Source organism: Vigna unguiculata, chromosome 7, assembly GCF_037176805.1.
Source record: "Vigna unguiculata cultivar grain cowpea cultivar isolate G323 ecotype 2 chromosome 7, ASM3717680v1, whole genome shotgun sequence".
Lineage (NCBI taxonomy): Eukaryota > Viridiplantae > Streptophyta > Magnoliopsida > Fabales > Fabaceae > Vigna > Vigna unguiculata.
Window position 1 is genome coordinate 27338786 of NC_140798.1, and position 24784 is coordinate 27363569.

The following is a 24784-nucleotide window of genomic DNA, read 5'->3' on the forward strand; positions in this document are numbered from 1 at the left end:
TGTTCTTCGAAAAACCCTATCCCATTTTAATCTTTAAACCCCAAATCCCTTTCACTTCATCACAAAAACCCTTTCCCCAAACCCCTTTCTACCATTTTATTTTTGAAATCTCCCATACCTTCAATCTCTCTCTGTTTCGTTTAATTTCGTTTTGTGCTTTGTTGTCTCTGCGTTGTTGAATGCATCATTCCACCATACAAACAAGAATGCAATCTTTGCAGAATGGCGGGATTCACGTTTTTCGATGGCTCCATTACACGCTGTATTAACCTCCCCTTTTCTCTGCATTGCCATCTCGTAGTAATTTCCATCACCACAATTGGTTGTCGTGTTTGATTCTGTCCTAGTTTACCATTTTGTTGCAACCGTATGAAGGATTAAAGCACTCGTGTCGATGTGTGGTGTCAGAGAAATTGAGATTCATACAAACACGAAACAATATGTGTTATCTCCTTTCCCCTCCCCCTCCACACCGTTATCTCCTTTCACCACACAAGAATTGCGAAACCGTCGGACCTGGAGGCGAATCCGAGCTGCAAGAAGAGCGATTTTGGAACCTACTCGTTGCCCTGATTTTGCTGTCGTTGGTGAGAAGGTTCAATGTTTCTCCCTTTTCAACTAGTTTTTTTGCACACTTTGTTTCTATAGGTTGTTTATTGTTTTGTGCAATTGTTTATTGTTTTTTGTAAATGACATTCCAATTTGAGCCCACCATATAGTGATGATCGCAAAGAAGTTGTTCATTTTGTGGTTTAAAAAGTTTTCGAATATGATTTTTGTGTTAATAGCTGCAATCAGTGTACTCAAATATTATTTCAATATGATGAGGCTCCTCCGTCATGGTACTCGCCGGAAAAGCTCTCCAATCGACGTTCCACCGATTGAATCTCGCGGAGGGCGAGAGAAGCGCAACATAATGGTTCGTGTATGGTGTTTAAGCTCGAATCTCACTGGTTTGGGAACCCTAGGAGGATAAATCCTCATCTAAGGTGAAAGGTTTGAGCAGAGACGAAAATGGGAGTATTCTCAACCAGATTTATCATTCATCTAAGCTGATTACAAAGAAATGGCCTGCACCTTTTATAGATGAAGGGCAGCTGAAAAAAACGGAAAAGGAAGAAAGGAAAACACCATTCTAATAATACCCTAACAACGAGAAAGAGTGAAAAATCCTAACGGTGTTGTGAACCAAGTGTGGATCGAGAACCCTAACTAATGGTGTGGAATGCGTGAAACGATTGAGAACCCTAGCGAATAAAGGCTCTCGAAGATGCAAAAGGTAGGAACGTGTGATGCTGAAGTGAGGTGGAAAACGTGATGGTGTTTACAAGACGCGGAAACCGTAAAAGGGGTTGGCCTTCGTAAAGGAGGAAGGCAGCTAGGGCTGCACGTTGGGTGTGTTGGTGACAAAGGGTTGCTGTGCGTGAGAACCCTAGCAGATCACTTGTGTGGCTTGCGTCCCTTCAATCAACACATGGGTTGGACTTCATTTGATGGCCCGAAGTACACGTGCTGGCTATGCTGAAACATTGGAGGTGTACGAAGAAACCCTAGCAACAACTCTCAACGCATGAAATGCTATGGGGCCTTGCTGCAGACGTTGAAGGAGGTGCTGAAGGAATTGGGCTGGAAGCCCAATACGTGCTAGCAGAACACTTAATGAGCTTCTCGCACAAGCACGCGTAAGTAGAATATAGGAGAAGCTTTTAATGTTGGCCGCAGATGGATGACCATGCGTGGTGTGTAGAAAGCAAGAATTAGAGAGAACTGAGCTGCACGCGAGGCCCATTCAGGAGATGTTGCACACGTGTATGAATGGCTTAGTGTTGAGAAGAATTGGGCCGCAGGCCCAATGCCAATACTTCAAGAATTGGCAGCTTGGAAATAAGAGGCTGCAATTAGCAAAATAAGGTCAATTAAAACAATATTTATTTAATTGAAAATAGAGAAAGTAAAAGAAATTAAAAAGGAATGGGCCTTGGCGTTGACCCAATGCTATAAGCCTTATTGGGGTCACATCATCCCCTCCCCCTTGAAGAGGATCTGTCCTCAGATCTAGAGGGTTATTAAAGGCCCACAACAACGAAAGTTAGAGTTCCACCAGGATCAAAAACAAATCTGTAGTAGTCATCAAATAAAATGGAATTAAAATTATAATGACCATGCAGTATAGGTGATTGGAGAAATTGTGAAAATGGGCTTGTAAAGATTGAGAAAGATGGTATTAGGCCCACTTCACAAAAGAAATGTTTTACACTTTGACTAAGATGATTTTTGAAAAGAATTTTAGAGTCAACGTGTGTTTTTACAGAAGAAGTTGAGGAGGATGAAATAAGGGAATGAGATTGAGAACAAAATGTTTGAGAAAGAAACAAAACAAAAGATTTAATGACAAAGTGAATAGAGTTTAAAGATGGAAGAACTTCTTTTGAAAATTGGAACCTAATGGAAGGGATTAGTGAAAGATTTAACACCAAATCCTTAACAATGAGTTCCTTTTTTGCATTTGAAATGATCTTTAACTCTACCATCTGTGATTATATTTCAAGATTACTCTCTTGTGTTATTTTCTCTCTTTCTTCTAATTCTTTTCTCTCATTCTATTCTTTTGCTTTTCTTAGACTCTCCTCTTTAACCTTTTCTTCTTCCTCTCTTTTTTTCTGCTCTTTTATCTCCTTTTCCTCTTGTTCTCTTTTAGCACAAAGCTTCTCAAGCTCTTCTTTTTTTCGCTTTTTTTCAATCTCTCGAAGCTTTTGATGTTTAGCTTGCTTTCTCTTGTATTTTTCTCTCTTTCTTTGTGCACTCAAGAGCAAGTCTAAATTGTGCTTAAAATCTTTTTCTAGTCTAGAAAACTTAGCAATATTTTGGATGAATGCATCCCCAATGTCAATGAAGTCTTCTATCCTAGTTTGTTGTGCTTTAGTGATCCTAAATGAAGGGGGAATTAAATGTTTCCACATGCATGTTTTTAGTTCATAAAATGTATTGATGCATGATGTTCTCCCCTTTTTCACTCTATATTGCCTCTCTTGCCACCAATCAAATGCACGTCCTACAAACCTAGATGTAACATGCCTAAGAATGTCTACATGACTATATTTACTAAACAAAGGTTGCACCAATTTCTCAGTATCCCACATCCAATCTCTAAATGATATTGGTCCTATATCTTCCCCGAAGAATGGAATGTCACTATGAATGGTATGATGCAACTCATGACTAGTATGCCTATCTAAATGCACACTACTATGCCTATCTACATGCATACGGCTAGAAGAAAAACTCATTTTCAAACAGTTTTAGGAAAACAATTTTGTCCCAACAAATTTTTTTACAAAGAAACTTGAAGAATTTCTAAAGAGAAAATAATGGAAAAGATTTCTAGAGATACTCCCAGGAAAGGGAGGTGAGTCACATGGACAAGCTTAGGAACCAAGCCTTTCCTAGCCAGAGATCTCTAAATTTCTTTCACAAAATTTCTCAAGCAAAATTCAAAGTAAAACAGATTGAATGAAAAACAATTTGACAAAGTGTGTGAAGAGAGTGAAAACTTATAGACCAAAGGAAGGTCAACTAGGTGTTAAACACATTGCACCTAGATATCACGGTGACCTAAAATATAAATGGCAAACACACAAATCACACAAAACCTGGACATTGAAAGCATAAAAATGTAAAACATAAAGGCAGAAAACATAAACTAGACGAAAAAACCAAAGTGAAGATACAAGTGGCCTTTGGAACCCCTTGAACCTCACACTAAACACGCTTAAACTATTACAATTAAATGCTAAGGATGAGATTGCTCTAAAGCATTTTCCCACCCAAGCCAAATGAACAAAAACAACAACTGAAAAAGAAATAATACACAAAGGCCGTGATATGAAAACAGAAATACACAAAAAATAAGAAAAACACTATGATGTCTCTCTCAAGCTCTTGGCCAGTGTTGGAATGTGTCTCAGCTCACACCTATGAATCTCTCGTTGTGCACTCCTTCCAACATCATGTGGTGCTCTCAAGTCCCACTCACTCCAGTGTTCCCTCGGCAATGTACCTCCCAACAGGTTCACTCACCACTCCACCTTCAAGAAGAAGCTTTACCTACAAGGGCTGCCAAACAAAGAGATTGTCCAGAGCAAAGAAAACCAGAAAAGAAGTGTTGCCACTTAAGAAGATCAATTCAGAAAATCAATAAAAGTTCAAAGTGAAAACTGGACTACATGAAGTGACGGATTATATAGACAAACTCAAAGAATAACCAATAAAGATAAGCAACAAACAAGCTATGAAAGAAAGGAGGTACACAAAAGAGAACCTAAGGAATGTAGCTAGATTAAGATGAACAAAACCAAAATCAAACAAAGACTCAAAATAAGTTGAATCACGAGCATATGCAATTGATATCGAAAAGAGCATTATTCATTTTGGAAATTGTCAAGTCAACTTGTATTTTGCTGAATCAAATAATGTGTTCAAATTCAATCAAGACTGAATCATTCTCTTGCAGATGATTTTTCTCATTATGATCTTTTTCACTTTCTTTCTTTCCCTTTAATTCTCAAAGATTTTAACAACAGCTCACAATAGTGTCAATGTGCTACTGCCAATTCAGTGATCAAATGCATATAACATAGTTCAAAGTTGATTCAACTTAAAAGACATACAAGAAATGAATCAATCAGCCAATGGATATAGCGCAGCAGTATGTAGCAGTATTGACACAAATTGAATCAGACTAGTTAGAACACCATTGGACGAACACACTAGACAAGAAGAAACTCTCGGACAGTGCAGAATAATGATCAGTATGCAGCAGATTTAAAGCAAGCATCAACATAGATCTCAAAAGTTGCAGCAGTTTATGTCATTTGACACTCTCAAAAGATGAACATGTGTGATCCAAGAAACTAGCAGCAAATCAAAGCAAATGAAGGCCAGCACAAACAGGGCAGATATATGAATCTGCAGTGACATGATGAGGACACACTCTAGGCTAATCACAAATTAATAAAAGAAATTGTGATATAGCAAACAGAATCGACCAAAACAGATTTAATCTCAAACTGAAATACTCGTTCAAATAATGACATCACATAGCAAATGAGCCAAGAAATTTGCAATTAACAACGTCAAACTGAAATACTTGGTCAAACACATATCAGCTGAGGATTGGGAAACAGAAATGGCCACAACGTCTGTACTCAACAACAAAGGCCAAAGAGGATGCAACAAAAGTAATATGGCATAACAATCTGTAGATTTAGACGATAGGCATAATAACAGTCAATGCAGAATGCATCATATCAACATGAACTCAATCAAATAGACTAGTCTAGCAACAACAATTGAGCATATAACCAAGGTTTAATCATATATGAAGGAATACAAGACTGCACTAAACAAGGTATTGATAATGCCTATGCCTTCACGGACCAAGCTTGCGTTCCACACATAGATTCAGATATGAATCAGATTACACTGTGATGGAAGGCGCATTAAAATGCTTCGGTCACAACAATCCTTGGCCAACAGGTTCAAAGTGCAGAACAACAACACAACTCAAAAGCATAGATATCAATTGACAACTCTGACAAACACAAACTCAGCACGATTTAAACACGAAACAGTGAAAAACTGAAGCACTACAGAATATTACTATTCATCTAGTAGCAATAGGTGAACTCCACAATGCACTAGAACATAAACTAAGCATGTGATAGACAAAACATGGACTGAAACAAAGACAAAAACAATGACAATACCCAAATTAGGCACACATCTATGGAATCATTGACATAGAAAACGAACTAACAAAACCTAAGACAAAAACACGAGATTATAAAATTTAAAGCTAGGTAATCAAAATTGAAATTAAAACCTAACAGACATACATTAAGCGGTAGATTGAGAGAGCTAAACATTTCAACAACACAGTTATTGATTCAAGGCAATCTGAACAATAATAATGAATCAATTTCAGCACAAAAACACATCACAGAGCACAAGATCAACACCAGAGAAGCAAAAATGACTCAAACGAATATAGAACAAGACAAAATCGAACATATAAAGAGAAAAATAGTAGAGAGAGTGCTCAAATACTTAGCTTTGAAGATAGCCGAGAATCGAGTGGCTCTAAATACCACTTGATGAGGCTCCTCCGTCGCGGTACTCACCGGAAAAGCTCTCCAGTCGGTCTTCCACCGATTGAATCTCGGGGAGGGCGAAAGAAGCGCAGCGGAATGGTTCGTGTATGGTGTTTAAGCTCGAATTGGGAACCCTAGGAGGATAAATCCTCATCTAAGGTGAAAGGTTTGAGCAGAGACGAAAATGGGAGTATTCTCAACCAGATTTATCATTCATCTAAGCTGATTACAAAGAAATGGCCTGCACCTTTTATAGAAATTAAAAAGGAATGGGCTTAGGCGTTGGCCCAATGCTATAAGCCTTATTGGGGTCACATCACAATAGTATTTGTATTCATTGTTTTCAATAAATATCTATTTTGGTTATTGAAACTTTATATTTGAATACAGGTGTGCATTTATGTATGTTGGAGAATTATTACCATTAAATGAATGATTTGATTTATATTTATTTTTGTGAAGTGAAGATTTGATTTGGGAATGATGAGTGATGCTAGTGAAGATGATGGTTCTACAACTGAGACGAAGGTATGACTTTGGAAATAGTTATATAAGCTTGTTCAATATATTTATTAAATAATGACTTTATGTAGTTATTTCATGGTGGATGCAGATTTATTTCAGACATTCATGTCGGACGCAATATGTTGGTTCTTTGAATAAGAGCTTAACACCAAAACTAATTATTTGTCTAGAAAAAACACCATTTGCTTGGATGCCGAAGTTGAAAGAGTCTATGAAGATAAGTAGAAATCTTCTGAATGAGTTGGTTAATATCTGGGTTGAGAGGAGATGTGGTTTTCGCCTTAGTAAAGAAATTGTTAGATTTTCTTTATTAGATGTATGCTTAGGTTTAGGGTTGAAGGTTGTTGGAACTAAAATTTATTTGAATGAGGGTTTTCTTCATAGTGAGTGTAGGAAACACTTTGATGATGAAAATGTTGATGTCAAAATGGTTTATGAATTCTTATTGCAACATCATGGAGATTTAAGTGTAGTTGATTTTTGTAGATTGTATGTTTTGATATGCATATGTGAGTTTCTATTGTTTAGTTGCAGTGGTAGAATTTTTCCAATATTGTTCAACATTGTGGATGACTTTGGAAGTCTTGGAAAATATAATTGGGTAGTCTTGTGTATGAGTATTTGGTTGGGAGTCTATGTACTGCTTCATTATTGTTGAGCGACGAAGGAAATGCAAAATACTTTCATGTGGATGGTTGTGTTTATTTGTTACAAGTATAATAAATTAATCGTAAATTTCTTGTTTTATTAATTATGATTCTGAATTATTAGTTAAGGCTGTTAAAATTTTGTTACAATTATGGGCTTTTGAGCATTTGTTGACTTGGAAGAGAAAGGGAGGAACTCCCACTAGCCGATTCCCACGAATATTGCATTGGATGGATGTTAAAGTAGGGGATTCCGTAGTTAGTAGTAGTTTGAAGAAGAAAGCAGTTAGTTTGATCTTTGTTTATAATTTATAATTTTATTGTGTTTATTAGTGCATCAATTTATTCAATGATTTAGTTTTAGTTGTTGGTTTATGTTGTTAATGATGGCAGGTTTTGCATGATGTTGTCGTGTCAGAAGAAGAGCTTAAACATGTAGTTGTTCAAGAAGTTTTTCATGAATATGGGTGTGGATTTGGCAAAATTCAAAGGACAAATGAAGGAGGGTGTTCTTTACAAGAGAAGGAAGAGCTTATGCGTGAAATTTTAGAACAAGAAGCGGCTATTTAGGAACTTAAGAAATCAATTCATAATCTAAAAACAAAGATGAGGGAGAGGAGGAAACAACCGCCTAACGAATATGATCCATGTTATGAAAAAATGGTTCTGCTACTCAGACACATCATAATAGTTTTGATTTGAGTGGCAATTCTGTTGATGAAGATGATGAAGTTCATAAAAGCAATGACATGTGTGACGAAATGGAGGAAAGAAATATGTATGCGCGAATGAAGCATCAACCACGCACACGTTACAAAAGTCGTTCTATTCGAACTCCGTATGCGAGTTATGGGATAAGGAGGTTGATGAAATAGTTAGAAATTATAATTATGTGTGAAATATTTTGAATTAGAAGTACTTTATGACCTTATATATGAACAATGTTCTTTAAAAAAATGGTATATGTTGTAATTGGTATTGACAGGTTCATACTATATGACAATTTAATTTGTTTGTGTTCACTTTCAGTATAGATATGTGTGGGACAATTGCTGGTCGACTCAAACTATAGAAATCTGTTATAATGTATTTTTCCAAAATGTCTTTCATGGGTTACACTTTACATGGGCGTGAGTTTCAAGTTCATTTTGAATATAGTCCACCATACTTTTTTGTCAATTATAATCAATACATTTTTTAAAACAAATAAAACATTGTGTGTCTTAAAAAGGGGGAACAAAGTGGGGTCCAGCAAGGCCTTGAAATAATAATTTTATTAAAATATGTTATAACATATTTGTCCAAAAACTCTGTGCTGGGTTACACCTTACATGTGCTTGGGTGTGAAGTTAATTTTCAATAAAGATCACCTATTATTTTCGTCAATTATAACCAATACATTTATTAACACAAATTAAATATTGTCTGTCTTAAAAGGGGGGAACAAAGTGGGGTCTAGCAAGGCCCTGGGATAATAATTGCACCACTTAAATTATTAAAATATGTTATAAAATATTTGTCCAAAAACTCTGTGGTGGGTTAAAGTATACATGTGCTTGGGTGTCAACTTGATTTTCATTAAGGTCCACCAATCTTTTTTGTCAATTATAAGCAATACATTTATTAAAACAAATTAAATATTGTGTGTCTTCAAATAGGGGAACAAAGTGGGGTCCAACAAGGCCCTGAGATAATAATTAGACCACTTCAATTATTAAAATATGTTATACCATATTTGTCCAAAAATTGTTTCCTGGGTTACACTTTATATGTGTTTGAGTTGCATGTTAGATTTGAAAAAGGTCCACCAATCTTTTTTGTCAATTATAACAAATACACTTATTAAAACAAATTAAACATTGTGTGTCTTAAAAGGGGGGAACATAGTGGGGTCCAACAAGGCCTTGGGATAATTATTTTATTAAAATATGTTACAACATATTTGTCCAAAAACTCTCTCCTGGGTTACTTTTTACATGTGTTTGGGTTGCACGTTAGATTTCAATAAGGTCCACCAATCTTTTTTGTCAATTATAACCAATACATTTATTAAAACAAATTAAATATTGTGTGTCTTCAAATGGGAGAACAAAGTGGGGTCTAGCAAGGCCCTGGGATAATAATTGGAGCACTTCAATTATTAAAGTATCTTATAACATATTTGTCCAAAAACTGTTTTCTGGGTTACACTTTACACGTGTTTGGGTTGCATCTTAGATTTCAATAAGGTCCACCAATCTTTTTTGTCAATTATAACCAATACATTTATTAAAACAAATTAAACATTGTGTGTCTTAAAAGGGGGAACATAGTGGGGTCCAGCAAGGCCCTGAGATAATTATTTTATTAAAATATGTTACAACATATTTGTCCAAAAACTCTCTGCTAGGTTACTTTTTATATGTGTTTGGGATGCACGTTAGATTTCAATAAGGTCCACCAATCTTTTTTGTAAATTATAACCAATACATTTATTAAAACAAATTAATTATTGTGTGTCTTCAAAGGGGGGAACAAAGTGGGGTCCAATAAGGCCCTTTTTTGGGTTGCGTGTTAGATTTCAATAAGGTCCACCAATCTTTTTTATCAATTATAACCAATACATTTATTAAAACAAATTAAACATTGTGTGTCTTAAAAGGGGGGAACATAGTGGGGTCCAGCAAGGCCTTGGGATAATAATTAGACCACTTCAATTATTTAAATATGTTATAACCTATTTGTCCAAACACTATGTGTTGGGTTATAGTTTACATGTGCTTGGGTAGCATGTTAGATGTATGACCCGTGAAAATTAATTAATTAATTAATAAATGCGGATAGAAAGAACCTTTATGGCATTAATTATTGTTTGATGTGACGTGGAAAAGTACACTACAAGAAAGTTATGTATTAGCGAGGGAATAATCCCTAGCGAGAAATTACCGAAGACATTATGGCGTAGCTAAAATATAGGTAGCTAAGTAGCTAGAGAACCACTTTGTCGCTAATCCCTAGCTAATACTTAGCTAATCCCTAGCAAACTAGTTGTAGCTAATCCCTAACTAATCCCTAGCAAAATAATTGTAGCTAATCCCTAGCTAATCCCTAGCAAAGGTATTGTTGCTAATCCCTAGCTAATCCTTAGCAAACAGGTTGTACCTAATCCCTAGATAATCCCTAGGAAATAAGTTGTAGCTAATCCCTAGCAAACTGTTTGTAGCTATTCCCTAGCTAATCCCTAGCAAAGGTATTGTAGCTAATCCCTAGATAATCCTTAGCAAACAGGTTGTAGCTAATCCCTAGCTAATCCCTAGCAAAGTAAGTGTAGCTAATCCCTAGCTAATCCCTAGCAAATAAGTTGTAGCTAATCCCTAGCTAATCCCTAGCAAATAAGTTGTAGCTAATCCCTAGCTAATCCCTAGCAAACTGTTTGTAACTAGTCCCTAGCAAACAGGTTGTAGCTAATCCCTAGCAAACAGGTTGTAGCTAATCCTTAGCTAATCCCTAGAAACAGGTTGTAGCTATTCCCCAGCTAATCCCTAGCAAATAGGTTGTAGCTAATCCCTAGCTAATCCCTCGCGAATTGAATAATTTATCTCTAGCTAATCCCTAGCAAAATCATAGCAAATTGCATCATTCCAAAATATTCCATACTTTTTTACTTGTACCTCATGAAATGCATTTTAACATAAATATAAAATAAAGTAATAAATCTTGCCAAACATTTTATATGAAACATGTCAAATGTTATCACATTCAAAATACTAAAAGTAATGAACATAATAATAGTAGTCTTTACAATTGTCAACATACATCATTAAGTTTAAAAACAAAACAAAACATCATCATCATCATCTTCATATTTTGTTCTCGCCATGTTTCTTGACAGACTGTGGTGATGATATCTTTAAAGCAGGAAATATTTGTGTCTTGAAAAACTCCATCTGTGTTTGCATTTGTGTATGCATTTGTTGTTGTAAAAGTTTTTGCATTTCTACTTGTGCTTGCATTTGTGCTTGTATTTGTGCTTGGAATTGTGCTTGAAATTGTGCATGCATATCTGCTTGTGCTTTCAACTAAGTTTGCACCTGTTGTGCATGTGCCTCTATTTGTGCTTGTAACTCTATTTGTAGTTGCTTTTGAGATTCAGTTTGTAAATCTAAATGTGTCCGCATCTGTTGTTGCATTTGAGACATTTGTGTAGCTATTACAGTAATTTCTTCAGTTGGAGATGCATGATTTGGATTTGTGGAAGGACCTACAACTGATGAAGATGAACCATTCACATTGATGATGGTAAATTCCAAGCTACGACCGATCCCATGAATTCTACCTTTCTTATTTTCACCTCCCATTTTCATCCATACTTCAGAATCAACTTTAGAATGCTTTGATACATCTCCATATTTTTCTACCATAGCACTTTCATATGATTCCTATATAGTAAATCAATCATTTTGTAATATAAGATTAAATAAGTGAATAAATTCTTACACATGTATGTATACTTACAATGAAATTTTTTGCTTTATTGGAAACATATTGACCGTCTTTTTTTTATGAACTTTGTTGTATAGTTCACCATAAGAAACAGACCATTACGCTCCGCCTCTTGTAAAATAATATGTAATTCTAGATAATGAATACTATCAAAATCCAAATGTATATCAAAATTTATAATAAGTATGTCTATATATATGATTGATGCATTAATGATATCCACCAAATGTATAATTATATATATGATTGATGCATTAATGATATCCACCAAATGTATAAAATATATAAGTATTATTATAAAGTCATAGATATTACTAGAAAATGAATACCATCTTTTTCAAGTGTTGTCCAAAGCTTATTGACCCTCTAGTGTGCACCATAGCCTCTGGCTTTGCAGCCCTATTGTTTTTTCCAACAATAGATTTCTTTTTCCAGTCTTGTGTCATCCATATGTCAATTAAAGCATCCCACATCTCAGTTCTTATTCCTCTTGGCCCAAAACCTTTTAAGTCTTCTATATTATCTGAGTTTGCTCTTTCTCTTGCCTTTTTTCTTGCCTTAGCTAAAGAGTCAGAATAGCGATCCATGCATGTTAAATTCCAAACCTTTATTGCCATGCTACGATCATAATCTGATGCAAACTGATACTTATTCTACACCAATACAAAATTATCAAAATTAATGATAAGTAAATATAATATAAAGATAAAAGATTATAGTAACTTGCCTTAAAATCATTGAATAAGATGTCTTTCATATCAACAAAATAAGTTTTCCATTTCTCAGTTGGATTAGGCATTCTCATCAATACTTCAGATATGATATCTCGAGTCACAGAATCAGGAACAAACCTTCTTCTGCATGTTCAAATAATCATTTTACAAACCAAAAATAGCAATATTGGTTTGAATATTTGATTAGATGTACTTACGGTCTGCTAACTTTTTATACAGATATGACAAGTCTTCTATCAACTTCATTATGAGAATATACACTTGAAGAATCTTGAGTAGGTAGATCATTAGATGTTGGATCGACATTTGATTGACCACCATCAAACATTGGGGTGGTAGGTGGTGATTGATTACCACCAATTGAAGTAGCACCTAAAAAAACACATTGAAACTATAAATTGTTGATTTGATTAGAATGAATTCGCTTAAATACACACAAAAATTTAGAGTGCTTTCAACAATTATACCTGGTGATTGCAAAATAGGATCTAGTTCTGAAGGACCAACAGGACATTGAATAGGCTGAAGTTGACTTAGAGAGCGACTACCTTAACCTCTACCTCTTCCTCTAATAGTCATTTCAGTTCCTGTCATTTAATACAATAGCATGTTACATGTTTATCTAACAGTAGGTTGCTAGAAAATTTGGATACTTGCTAGATAGGTGCACAAAAGAGACATCATTGTTTTAACATTTTACTTAAAACTGTTATGTCAGTTTTACGGTTTCAAATTCTGTAACAGATATTTGGTTTGCTTAGAGACAGAGGAAGATTGTTTCCATTTGAGTGATCTTTCATTTGTTTCCATATGCTCTTCTTTCCCTATTTAGTTTGGATTCTTTTAACCCAACACAATTTCAGTATTTGGTTTACACCGTATAATCTCAACAACATAAAACTCTCAACAAGTCTTTCACCGAAACCAAAGTCCTTTTGGTTATTTTAATCATCTAATCAGATCATTCTTCCAAAGATTTAAAAGCCAGTGGCTTCACATAAAGTAGTTGAACCACCGATTTACATTATAATTGTTCAAATTGATGCAGCAAAATCCCCCTCAACCCATCACATTGAAAAAACACAGTACTAGAGATTAGAAGAATTTGTTAAGATTGTTGTTGTAGGAGATGTAGCTCTTACCTATGAACCAATTATAAGTAATTTATCAGAATACGAGTATACACATAATATTTTACAGAATATGAGTATACACATAATTATAAGTAATTTATCAAAATATGAAACAAATTGTTGAGGATGTGGATGAAGAAAGTGAAACAAGCAGCACCAAGAAAGAACACCATGCATAAAAGTTATATTCATACTTCAGGTGAATTTTGTTTATAACGGATAAATAGCAGACATTGTTCACATCTTCAATATTTGTGTGCATTTGAATTTCCAATTCACATTTTTTCATTCGAGAGTATTTAGGAAGAGGTGCAATTTACATAGAAGTGAATGTAAAAATGTACCTCATTTCACATATGCTGCATCCAATGCCTTCACCACCTGTGTATCATATCACAATTATAAAAAAAATTCATTACCAACTAATTTGTAGTGTTTCTTTTTAATTTGAAATGTCTAAGGTCTTATAAATAATATAACCATGTCTATCTTTAGTCAATGTCATTTTTTTGTTTCCTTTTGTGATATTTAAATGTCTTTCTTGTAACTAAAAAATACGTATGGTTTTACCTAAACATTATCCTCGTTTAAAAGTAGTATCTTGTCCAATAAACATTTAAAAAACATTAGTAAAATGATTTTGATTTACCTGGAATTATTTCAATTTACTAGAAATAAATAAACAGGCTCAAATCATATTTCTAAAACTTTAAATTTTAAAAACACGAAATTCTTTTAGATGATTTGCAAGAAAATCACAATATTTAACTTACTGGATAATGTTGTTTAATTCTATTTTTAAAGTTAAAAAAAAGAAAGATTCTTTTAAAAATCAATCATCATAATAAGTAATTTTTGAAACTATGTTCAAGAAAAATGTTGAGAACCTCCCAATATAAAAAACTCCCAAAGAGTAACATAAAATATAGATAAGCTTCAAAATATAAAAATACAGAATATGCGCTTAAAAAAGTAACTAAAAATTCTTCTCACTATTTTTTCTAAAAACTCCATGCTTTTATCATTTTCATGATACATAATAACAATAATAATAATAATAATAATAATAATAATAATAATAATAATAATAATAATAATTCTTTTAAAGAGAAAAGAGCTTTTAAAAGAGGCTGAAAACTACCCCTAGTCCATGCTAAAAAACTTATATTTGATGTATCATGCATAATGATGAGACTGATGTAAAGTGATGCGCCTAATGTTTGATGTTATAGCATAATGATGAGACTGATGTAAATTAAAGATTATGGCAGTGCTAAAAAAATTAGTTTGATCAGGTTCGTTTCATATAGTATCAAAAGTTAATAAATTAAAGGAAAAATGATGTACTAAACAAAATGGACAAAAGAACAATTCTTTCCAATGCATTCTGACAGTTTAGCAACAGTACTCATTGAATCTATCAATAATTTTCCCAACAACATATACAAATATCCAAAAATTTCATTGCAGTTGTTAAGTCACTATTTTTTAATTAATCAGGTTAAAATTTGCACTGTCCATTTTTTCATACAAGTAGAGAAACATAACTCATGAGATATGCTGTATAAATAAAAACATATCCACTGGAGTGAACATATCAGGACCAAACACAACCAAAATAAAAACGTGTGACGGATGTGATATAACATAAACTAGAAAAATCTTCTTACAATAACTAATAATGACTAATGAAAGAGTATAATTCCACAATCTTCTTACAAGGCTTGAAATTGATAAAAGAAATAGAGTAGGTTCCATAATCTAAATTATTAGGAAGAATATTAAGGTAATGAAATGGAAAAATATCAATCATAACCATTCTTCATCAGATTCATCTAACTCTATATTTGAATCATTTAAATCATCTAACTTCTCATCTTTATCCATGAACCCATCATCCTCATTGTGTTCATTGTTTACCTCATCATGATTTACATTTTCAATTGAACTTTGTATATCATCCATATTTACTTCTTCCATTGGAGCATGTGCGTCAAATAGTTGTATGATCTCATTGTCAATAAGAATAGTACTCATTCTCGTGGACTCTTCATCTTGAAAATAATCAATAACAATTTGCTCATTTGAAAAATCTTCTTCATTATTCATCGTCTCAACTATAAACAATTTTGCTCTAACCTTGCAAGCTGCCCACCAATCACTAGTATTTTTACTCCCACTTTGAGGATATTTTGTATAATAGACTTGTTGAGCTTGTCCAGCTAATACAAATGGCTCATTTGTTTGAAGCTTTGATTTATGATCGATATCAACCAACCCATAGACACTATCAACTTAACACCTTTGATAGGGTCAAACCAGTGACAATGTAGAATAACCACTTTGTTTTCAAATCCAACATATGATAATTCTAATATCTCCTCAACAATACCATAATAGTCCAAATCATTTTCACCATATATGTTTCCTCGAACACATATCCCACTATTCATGGTGGACTTATTATGTCCATAATCCTTTGTATGAAATCTATATCCATTAACAACCAAACCATTATAAGAAGTCACAACCTTCAATGGGCCATAACTTATCTCTCGAATCTTTTTATCTTGGACATGACCTGTACTAACCTATGAATGATTGGAAAAGTGAAAACACATAATTATATCATTATTATGATTAATAGATATTAAATTGTATATTATAAAGAGTATGGGAGAGACTACTTACTTGTTGTTTCAACCATCTACTAAAATCTCTATCTCAAGCTATGAATATTTCATCCTCAAATATATTAGGATTTCTTTCCTTTAGTGAATCCTCGAATTGTCTAACAATACGATAATTAATAACATAACTAATATAGTTATAAAATGCATAAACATATAAATTAAAAAGAAAACTTACTGAAGATAAGATTCTGATTCTTTACAATTCACCGAGATATATGTCTCAGCAATTTGAAGTTCTTCTTCTGTTAAGAATCTATGTTGACCTTTGCCAATAGGGCGACATGGATGTTTAAAAATAGACAATTTATTATCCATTTTTTGTTCACCACCATCATCATTATGAGGAACATTAGTGTACCTTGTTTGAATGCTTGGATCAAAATATAAAGAATCAAAGTTAGAAATTTCTTCCAAAATATATGCTTCACAAATAGATCCTTCAACTTTTGCCTTATTTCGAACCTTCCTTTTCAAGTACAACATACATCTCTCAAATGGATACATCCATCTATATTGCACAGGTCCTCCAACCTTAACTTCATATGGGAGATGTATTACCAAATGTTTCATTGAGTCAAAAAATGCTGGTGGAAAAATCTTTACAAGCTTGCAAATTGTTTCAATGATGGAAAGTCTGACATTGTCCATGATAGAAACGCGTATTCCAATTGCCACTAGTGCAGAATGTCCATTTTACCTCGCCTTATATGCCTCGGTTGGCCAGGAACCGAAGCATATAATGGCGCGCTGGCATTTTTGCAATTAGAGCCAAGTTTTAGGCCTCGGTTCTCCAAATACCCGAAGCCAAAGAGGGTATAGGCCTCGGTTCGCTCAAAACCGGTGCCAAAGAGGGGTATAGGCCTCGTTCCAGTAGGTCCCGAAGCCAAAAAGTGGCTGGAAGTCAGAGTATAGGCCTCGGTCCAAGAAGACTCGGTGCCAAAAGGGGGTCAATGGCTTCGGTTCCTCTAACAACCGAAGCCATAGGGTTTATTTAGGGTTCGAAATTCGCGAACCCTTCTTCCTCCCCGCGCCAGCGCCTCTGTTTAAGTCCCAGCAGAGCCACCTCAACTTCTTCTTCAAACACATAGACCAATCCCAAACCCTAGCCTTCACCCGCGCCCTCCTTAACGCCACAGGCACCGTCTTTTTCACTGGTGTCGACAAGTCTGGATTCGTCTCGCTCGTCTCGCTCGGCATCCCCTCCGCCTTTCTGTCGTCGGTCGACGCCACCGAGGAGCTCCTCCACCTGGTGCCTTGCGCGAAGGCGAAGGGCGCACTCCTCATCGCGTTCACCTCCGTCGAAGGTAACGCGCTAGCCGTGGCGTGCAGGGACTGCTGGTTCGAAAATGAATGATTATTATTCGTATCCCTAACTCAGAAGCCAAGTCATTGGAAAGGCTTCCGAAGATGCCATCCTGAATAATGCAGGTAACTTTGGGAATTTCAGGAGTGTGAGCGAGCAGAATATTTCTCAAGAGGGGTTTGGCGTGCAGAGTTGTGGGCAGAGTTGTGGAAAGTATTATGTCGTCCATGGTAGTGTCTCCGGATCCAGGGTGGTTGCCATGGCTGTAGCAATCAGCAATGGTGTTGAAATGGAGCGTGGGGTAGGAGGCTGAGAGAGATTGAATGTCACCGTACATGGCCCTGCAATGGACCAGCTTGTGGAACTGACGAGTAAAGGAATATGCCTCGATTCTTACCAAGACCGGGGCAAAAAACTGGGTCTATGGCTTCGGGTAATAACCGAGGCCAAAAGATGTACCTTTTGGCCTCACCCCAATATGTCTCGGTTCCAGACCCGAGGCAAAATGTGGAAAATAACCGGGGCAGAAAGCCCTTTCTGCACTGGTGTGCACAAATCTCTTTAAAGAACAAACTCAGTTTAGTTAAAACTTTCCATATTGGCCTTGGCAACATGTCACGAAATGTCAAAGGAATAAGTCTTTGCATAAAAACATGGCAATCGTGACTCTTCATTCCGTATATTTTTCCTTCATCTAGATTAATGCAACGTGACAAGTTAGATGAGTACCCATCTAGAAACTTCAGTTGTTTTATCCATTCACACACCTTCTTTCTTTGATCCAAATTCAAGACATATGTTGTTATCTATTAATGCGGTAAAGATGTAAAAAGATATAAATTTTATAACACTAGCCAAGATAATAGATTTTGTTATCTATTAAATCTTATATACTAGATTAATCTTTTTACAATATCATCATCTCAATGGATACATAAATAATAAACGATCATGTAATCTATTCGACTTATTTACCCATCTTTTCTTTATCAGCAGTATTATATCTTTATTAATATTATGTTATTGATTCTTAATATTATATTTACGTTTATTATATTTATTTTATTGATTCTAAATATTATACATATGTGGCTATCTATATTATTTTAATTACCAAATTTTTGTCTAAATATTCTCTCGATGACTCAAAAAATAATAAATAAATATTTTTAGGTTTTTTTACATTATTTTTTAATTTAATTTTAATATTATTCTATTTACTCTGATTATTATAAATATATAGTTTATCTTATTGATCAGATTAATATTTTTATCATTTCGTTTGAATCTGAATACTAATAGATTTTGCAATCTATTTTATCTTACTTACCCGTTTAATATCTTAGTCGGTAAATATATTTTTTTCATATTTTTATTTTATTTACCGATTTAGTGTTTTATTAATATATTTTATTGAATCTGCATATAATAGATGTGTATTTATCCTATTATCCAAATTAATTTTGTTAACCCTGAACATGATTAATAGATATTGCAATCTATTTTATCTAATTTACCAATTTAGTTTTTTTATCAGTATTATAAAATTAATATTTGAAATTAATAAAAAAATCTTGCTATTAACCTATATCATATTTATAATTTAATCTTTTATTGTGGATGATGATGATAATTTTATTATACTAACATACAATATATTTTGATTACTTTATTATGTTATCTTATTTTAACGGGTTAAATTAGTAATTATATTTATCTGAATTATATATATGTATATATTATTTTAATATGTGATATATAATGAAAATATGTTAAAGGAGATTTATACGAAAAAAGAAAACAAATAATTACATGTGAAATAATGATATCTAAACTTATTTTAAATGGATACTAGTTTATCTCTATTTTTGTAATGCTTTGTAAATAATAGAAAAATAGTTCAGACACCAAAATTAAAAATTAGCACTGTTATTAGCGGTGAAATAAGAATTTGTAAGAACTTTCAAATTTTGATATAATATTGTCTTAATTATGTTTAGTTCCTGATAAATTTAGGACAGGAATTTCTAATTGGGTTTTTAATATTAAGTATTCAATAATTTTACTTTTTTTCAATTCAATATTTGTGTTAAATTATGATCTTAATTCAGAATTAAAGTATATCACAGTCATTTATTTTATTCTAAAAGACATATAACTGAAAAAAATACATGAAAAACAGGATAGTTCAAACTATGAGGTGAATTAGAAGTTGACTTATTAAAATTCAGTATTCAAAATTTATTTCGCATCGTTAAAAAGAAAAAGTTAATTAGTTTTATTCTTTCTCCTTTAATTTATGAAAAATTAACTTAATTGAAAAGAATCACACAAAAATTATGTATGAAAATTAAGCGTTATGATGTAACCGTTGATAAAGTCCCGCTTGAATAAATATTATACAGTAACAATTAACATACTTACAAGAAAATAAATAAAATTATGATGTTCATTCTCTTGATTATTTTGATAATTCACCAAAATAATATCAATACTTTTCCATATTAATTGTAAATATTACAAATAGGTGTTTGTAAAATTAGAACAATCTAAAAAAAGTATTACAATCTAATAAGCTGAAATCTTTCTTCATTGTAAAGAAAAGTAAAACTAAACAGGATGAAACAAAACATTATAAAAGAAATCAAGTTCAACATCCCACCTACAATTTTCACATGAATTTTTAATACCTTCTTCATCATCTTCATTGTCTACCATTTTCCAAGAACGACATTTCTTCATATTTCATCCATTGCATCGCCTATTATAACATAAAGGGATTGGATTGCGCACCAATGTTTCATAAGGTCTTCTCCATATGTTACCCAATGAAGCTACTACCTTGTTTCTGCAACTTACAACACACTTGGCATTCCTCAAGAATCGCATATACTCAACTCCTTCTTTTCTTAAATCATCATCTTCTGAGCATAATAAAATCAATCCATATACATATTTTGCTTCTAGGTGACCCTTCTCTGCAGCAATCTTCAAATCTTCAATGCCCTTTCCAATGTTTCCTGCATATCTAACTATTTCTTGCAGTCCCTCCCTATACAAAACTTCAATATTTCCACCTTCCTTACAGCTTTGGAGGAAAGAATCAAACATTGATACTCTTTCTTTACAAAACCACAAATTCAATGGGACATTTCTTAAAGAAACTTGTTGCCACATGTAGTTGTCTTTTGAAGCATGGAAAAAATCTTTACAACATACTTTCATGTTGTAATGATCAATGCAAGATTCAGAGCTTACCCTTGCAACCACATTGATCAACAAGTCTGAGGGAAGTGATTTTATTGGAATCAAAGTAGACTTTTCATGTTCAGTGTGTTGCCTCTTGTTATCTCTCTGAACTAATTCTTCCACCGGAACTGAATGGGCAAACTCATTACTATCATCACGTTGTCTCTTTTTGCACTGTGTCTTCTTCACCAATTCTGAAGTAGTCATACTTGTGTGATTGATGTCGAGATTCAATTTTGAACACTCAAAATCAAAATTTGTATGTCAGAGAGTTGTGAAATATGGTTCATTGTGTGTGGTATATATAAGAAATTTAAAAAGCTTATAAGAGATATTTTATATCCATAAAATATGATAAATAAAGGATATGAATAATATTTTATTAGACATATAAAATGGATATTCTCTATTTTAAAATTAAGGTAATAATTTATTTTAATGCGGTAAAGATGTAAAAGATATAAATTTTATAACACTAGCCAAGATAATAGATTTTGTTATATATTAAATCTTATATACTAGATTAATCTTTTTATAATATCATCATCTCAATGGTTACATAAATAATAAACGATCATGTAATCTATTGGACTTATTTACCCGTATTTTCTTTATCAGTATTATATCTTTATTAATATTATGTTATTGATTCTGAATATTTTATTTTATTTTATTGTATTTGAATGTAATATATGTGGCTATCTATATTATTTTAATTACCAAAGTTTTGTATAAATATTCTCTCGATGACTCAAAAATAATAAATAAATATTTTTAGGTTTTTTTACATTATTTTTTAATTTAATTTTAATATTATTCTATTTACTCTGATTATTATAAATATATAGTTTATCTTATTGATCAGATTAATATTCTTATCATTTCTTTTGAATCTGAATACTAATAGAATTTGCAATCTATTTTATCTTACTTACCCGTTTAATATCTTAGTCGGTATATATATTTTCTTCATATTTTTATTTTATTGAGTCTGAATATAATAGATTTATATTTATCCTATTATCCAAATTAATTTTGTTAACCATAAACATGATTAATAGATCTTGCAATCTATTTTATCTAATTTACCAATTTAGTTTTTTATCAATATTGTAAAGTTAATATTTAAAATCAATAAATAAATCTTGCTATTAACCTATATCATATTTATAATTTAATCTTTTATTATGGATGATGATGATAATTTTATTATACTAACATACAGTATATTTTTATTACTTTCTTATTGTTATCTTATTTTAACAGGTTAAATTAGTAATTATATTTATCTGAATTATATATATGTATATATTTGTTCAATATGTGATATATAATGAAAACATGTTAAAGGAGATTTATACGAAGAAAGAAAACAAATAATTACATGTGAAATAGTGATATCTAAAATTATTTTAAATGATAATAGTTTATCTTTATTTGTTTAATGCTTTGTAATTAATAGAAAAATATTTAGAGACCAAAACTAAAAATTAGTAATGTTATTAGCGGTGAAATAGGAATGTGTAATAAATAACTTTCAAATTTTGTGATATAATATTGTCTTAATTATGTTAAGCTCATGATAAATTTGGGATAAGAATTTTCAATTGAGTTTCTAATACTTTTTAACGGTTGATTAAGTATTTAATAATTTTATTTGTTTTTCAATCGTATCGTTAAGTTAAATTATGATTTTAGTTTAGAATTAAAAATATATCACATTCATTTATTTATTTCAAAAAACATAATATCTGAAAAAAATATATGATAAATAGGATACAGTTAACATATGAGATGAATTACAAGTTGATTTTATTAAAATTCAAGCATACACAATTTATTTCACCTTGTTAAAGAAAAAAAATTAAAAAGAAATGAAAATATTAAATATTTAAATATTTTTATAAAATAAATCAATCGAAAAGATTCAAATTTTTGTTAACCATGAACATAATTAATAGATCTTGCAATCTATTTTATCTAATTTACCAATTTAATTTTTTATCAATATTATAATATTAATATTTGAAAACAATAAATAAATCTTGCTATTAACTTATATGATATTTATAATTTTATTTTTATCATGGATGATGATAATTTTATTATACTATTAGAGTGTATATTTTTATTAGTTTATTAATGAAACAAATTGTTAAAGAAACTATATATAAGGTGCAACACCCTTCTTTTTTCAGAAATAGAGCCAAATCCACTCTCATTTTCTTCTTCTTTGCAAACTCAACTCTCCTCTCTATTTCCCTCTCTCTGACCCTTGCCTCTATCTCACCAACCTTGCTTCTTGATCAGGTCCTGGAGAGGAAGCCACGCCTGAGCCTTCTACTGCCTCCACTCATAGCCTCTCATCTCCTAGGTAAGTCTTCCTTGCAGTTTAAAGTCTGATTTCGAAATTCAACTCGAAATTCTGTTTCCATTAAGAGTCTAACCCAATGCTCATCCTTTCTATGTGATTGGATGATGAATTCTTCTAGGTTGGACTGAGGAATTCTACTCCCCTCTACTAGATTGTCTTCACCCAAGCTTTAACTCAAGAATAGGTAAGGGAAGCTGACTCTTTAACTCATTTTGATGTGAATTGTGTTCGTGTGTGATTTAATTGCATGATTGCTTGTTAAATTGGTGTTTGAGACTGCTGGTGTGTGAACTTGAGTGGGGGATGATTTTGAGCGAGCTTGCATGTGAAGAACAGGGAGGATGTCCTGGTAGTTTCGCCTAGGCGAGTTGCTCTCGCCTGAGCGAAAATACTAGAAGATCACCCTTGTCACTGCGCGAAATCTTGCCTAGGCGAGCTGGAGTCGCCTGAGCGAGATAACATCTCGTCTAGGCGAGCTAGTTTAGCCTAAGCGAGAGTTTGCCCAGGTTTTTTTTATTCGCCACTGTATGATGTCTCGCCCAGGCGAGATCAACTCGCCTAATCGAGATAAACCCTCTAGCTTAGGCGAGACACTAAGCGAGATTTCCTGCAGAAGTTAGTTTTCTCACTGTTTTGCTTACGTGATGCTATATTGATTGCTTTAAGATGATGATGGTTGATCTTGTATGTGATCTTTATGCATGTTAGACTGTGTGATGGAATTGAGTGCGAATTTTATGTGAATGGGAATATGTTGGAGTTAGGATTTCAAGGGAAATCCTAAGGAATATGTTTTTAGTGAATGTAAGGGCATGAGGACTCAGATTGGTGGCATCCTGACGCTCCTAGTAACCACTATGACTCAAATAGAGTATGATGGATTACGTCGGGAGGAGTAGCAGGAGGTCCTGGTCTATGAATCCGATCCGTCATAGAGGTGATGGGATTTACCTTGGGAGTGGTTGGGTGAATACCCCTTGTGCCTAAAACTCTACAGAGTTTGGGAACCATCTCAAGTGTAAGTCACCAAGAGCTCCAATGCCACTTACATAATCCGGATATCGAGTCTAGAAGGGTGTGTGGTGTATGGTTGGGATTGATTGAATGATTTTGATAAATTGTGTGATAAATCCTATTTTCTGCCTAAGTGTAACAATTGCATGAATTACTCTTGGTTTAAGTTAGCTTACCCTTCTTGTATGCCGTGTGTTCCTTGTGTCTTCTATTTTTGCAATGATCGTCCATATTGAATGGCGTGAGCAGATATAGGTGCAGGTGAGGATACACCCTTCCGGGACAGAAGATGATTATGCCAGGCGTATTAGTAGTAGATGTACCCTTTACCTTTGCTTAACTGATCGGGTGTTTTGTAACCCTTTAGTTGTGTATGGGTGGTATGTATTGATCAGTATAATTATGGGTATTTTGAGGATGACTATATTATATATTATACTGGCCTACGTCATTACCTGCTTCTGAATTATTAAAATTTAAA

At 33.1% G+C, this 24784-nt stretch overlaps 1 protein-coding gene and 1 pseudogene across 1 annotated transcript; both read right to left on the bottom strand.

The window, feature by feature from the left end:
* Nucleotides 1–11160: 11160 nt before the first annotated feature.
* LOC146884729 (uncharacterized) lies at nt 11161–18340 on the bottom strand (annotated as a pseudogene).
* A 2071-nt stretch (nt 18341–20411) lies between these two features.
* On the bottom strand, nt 20412–21122 carry LOC114191272 (F-box protein At2g35280-like). Its single transcript, XM_028080443.1, has one exon. It carries the CDS (start codon nt 21120–21122, stop codon nt 20412–20414), a length of 711 nt encoding a protein of 236 aa, XP_027936244.1.
* Between the last annotated feature and the right edge of the window lie 3662 nt (nt 21123–24784).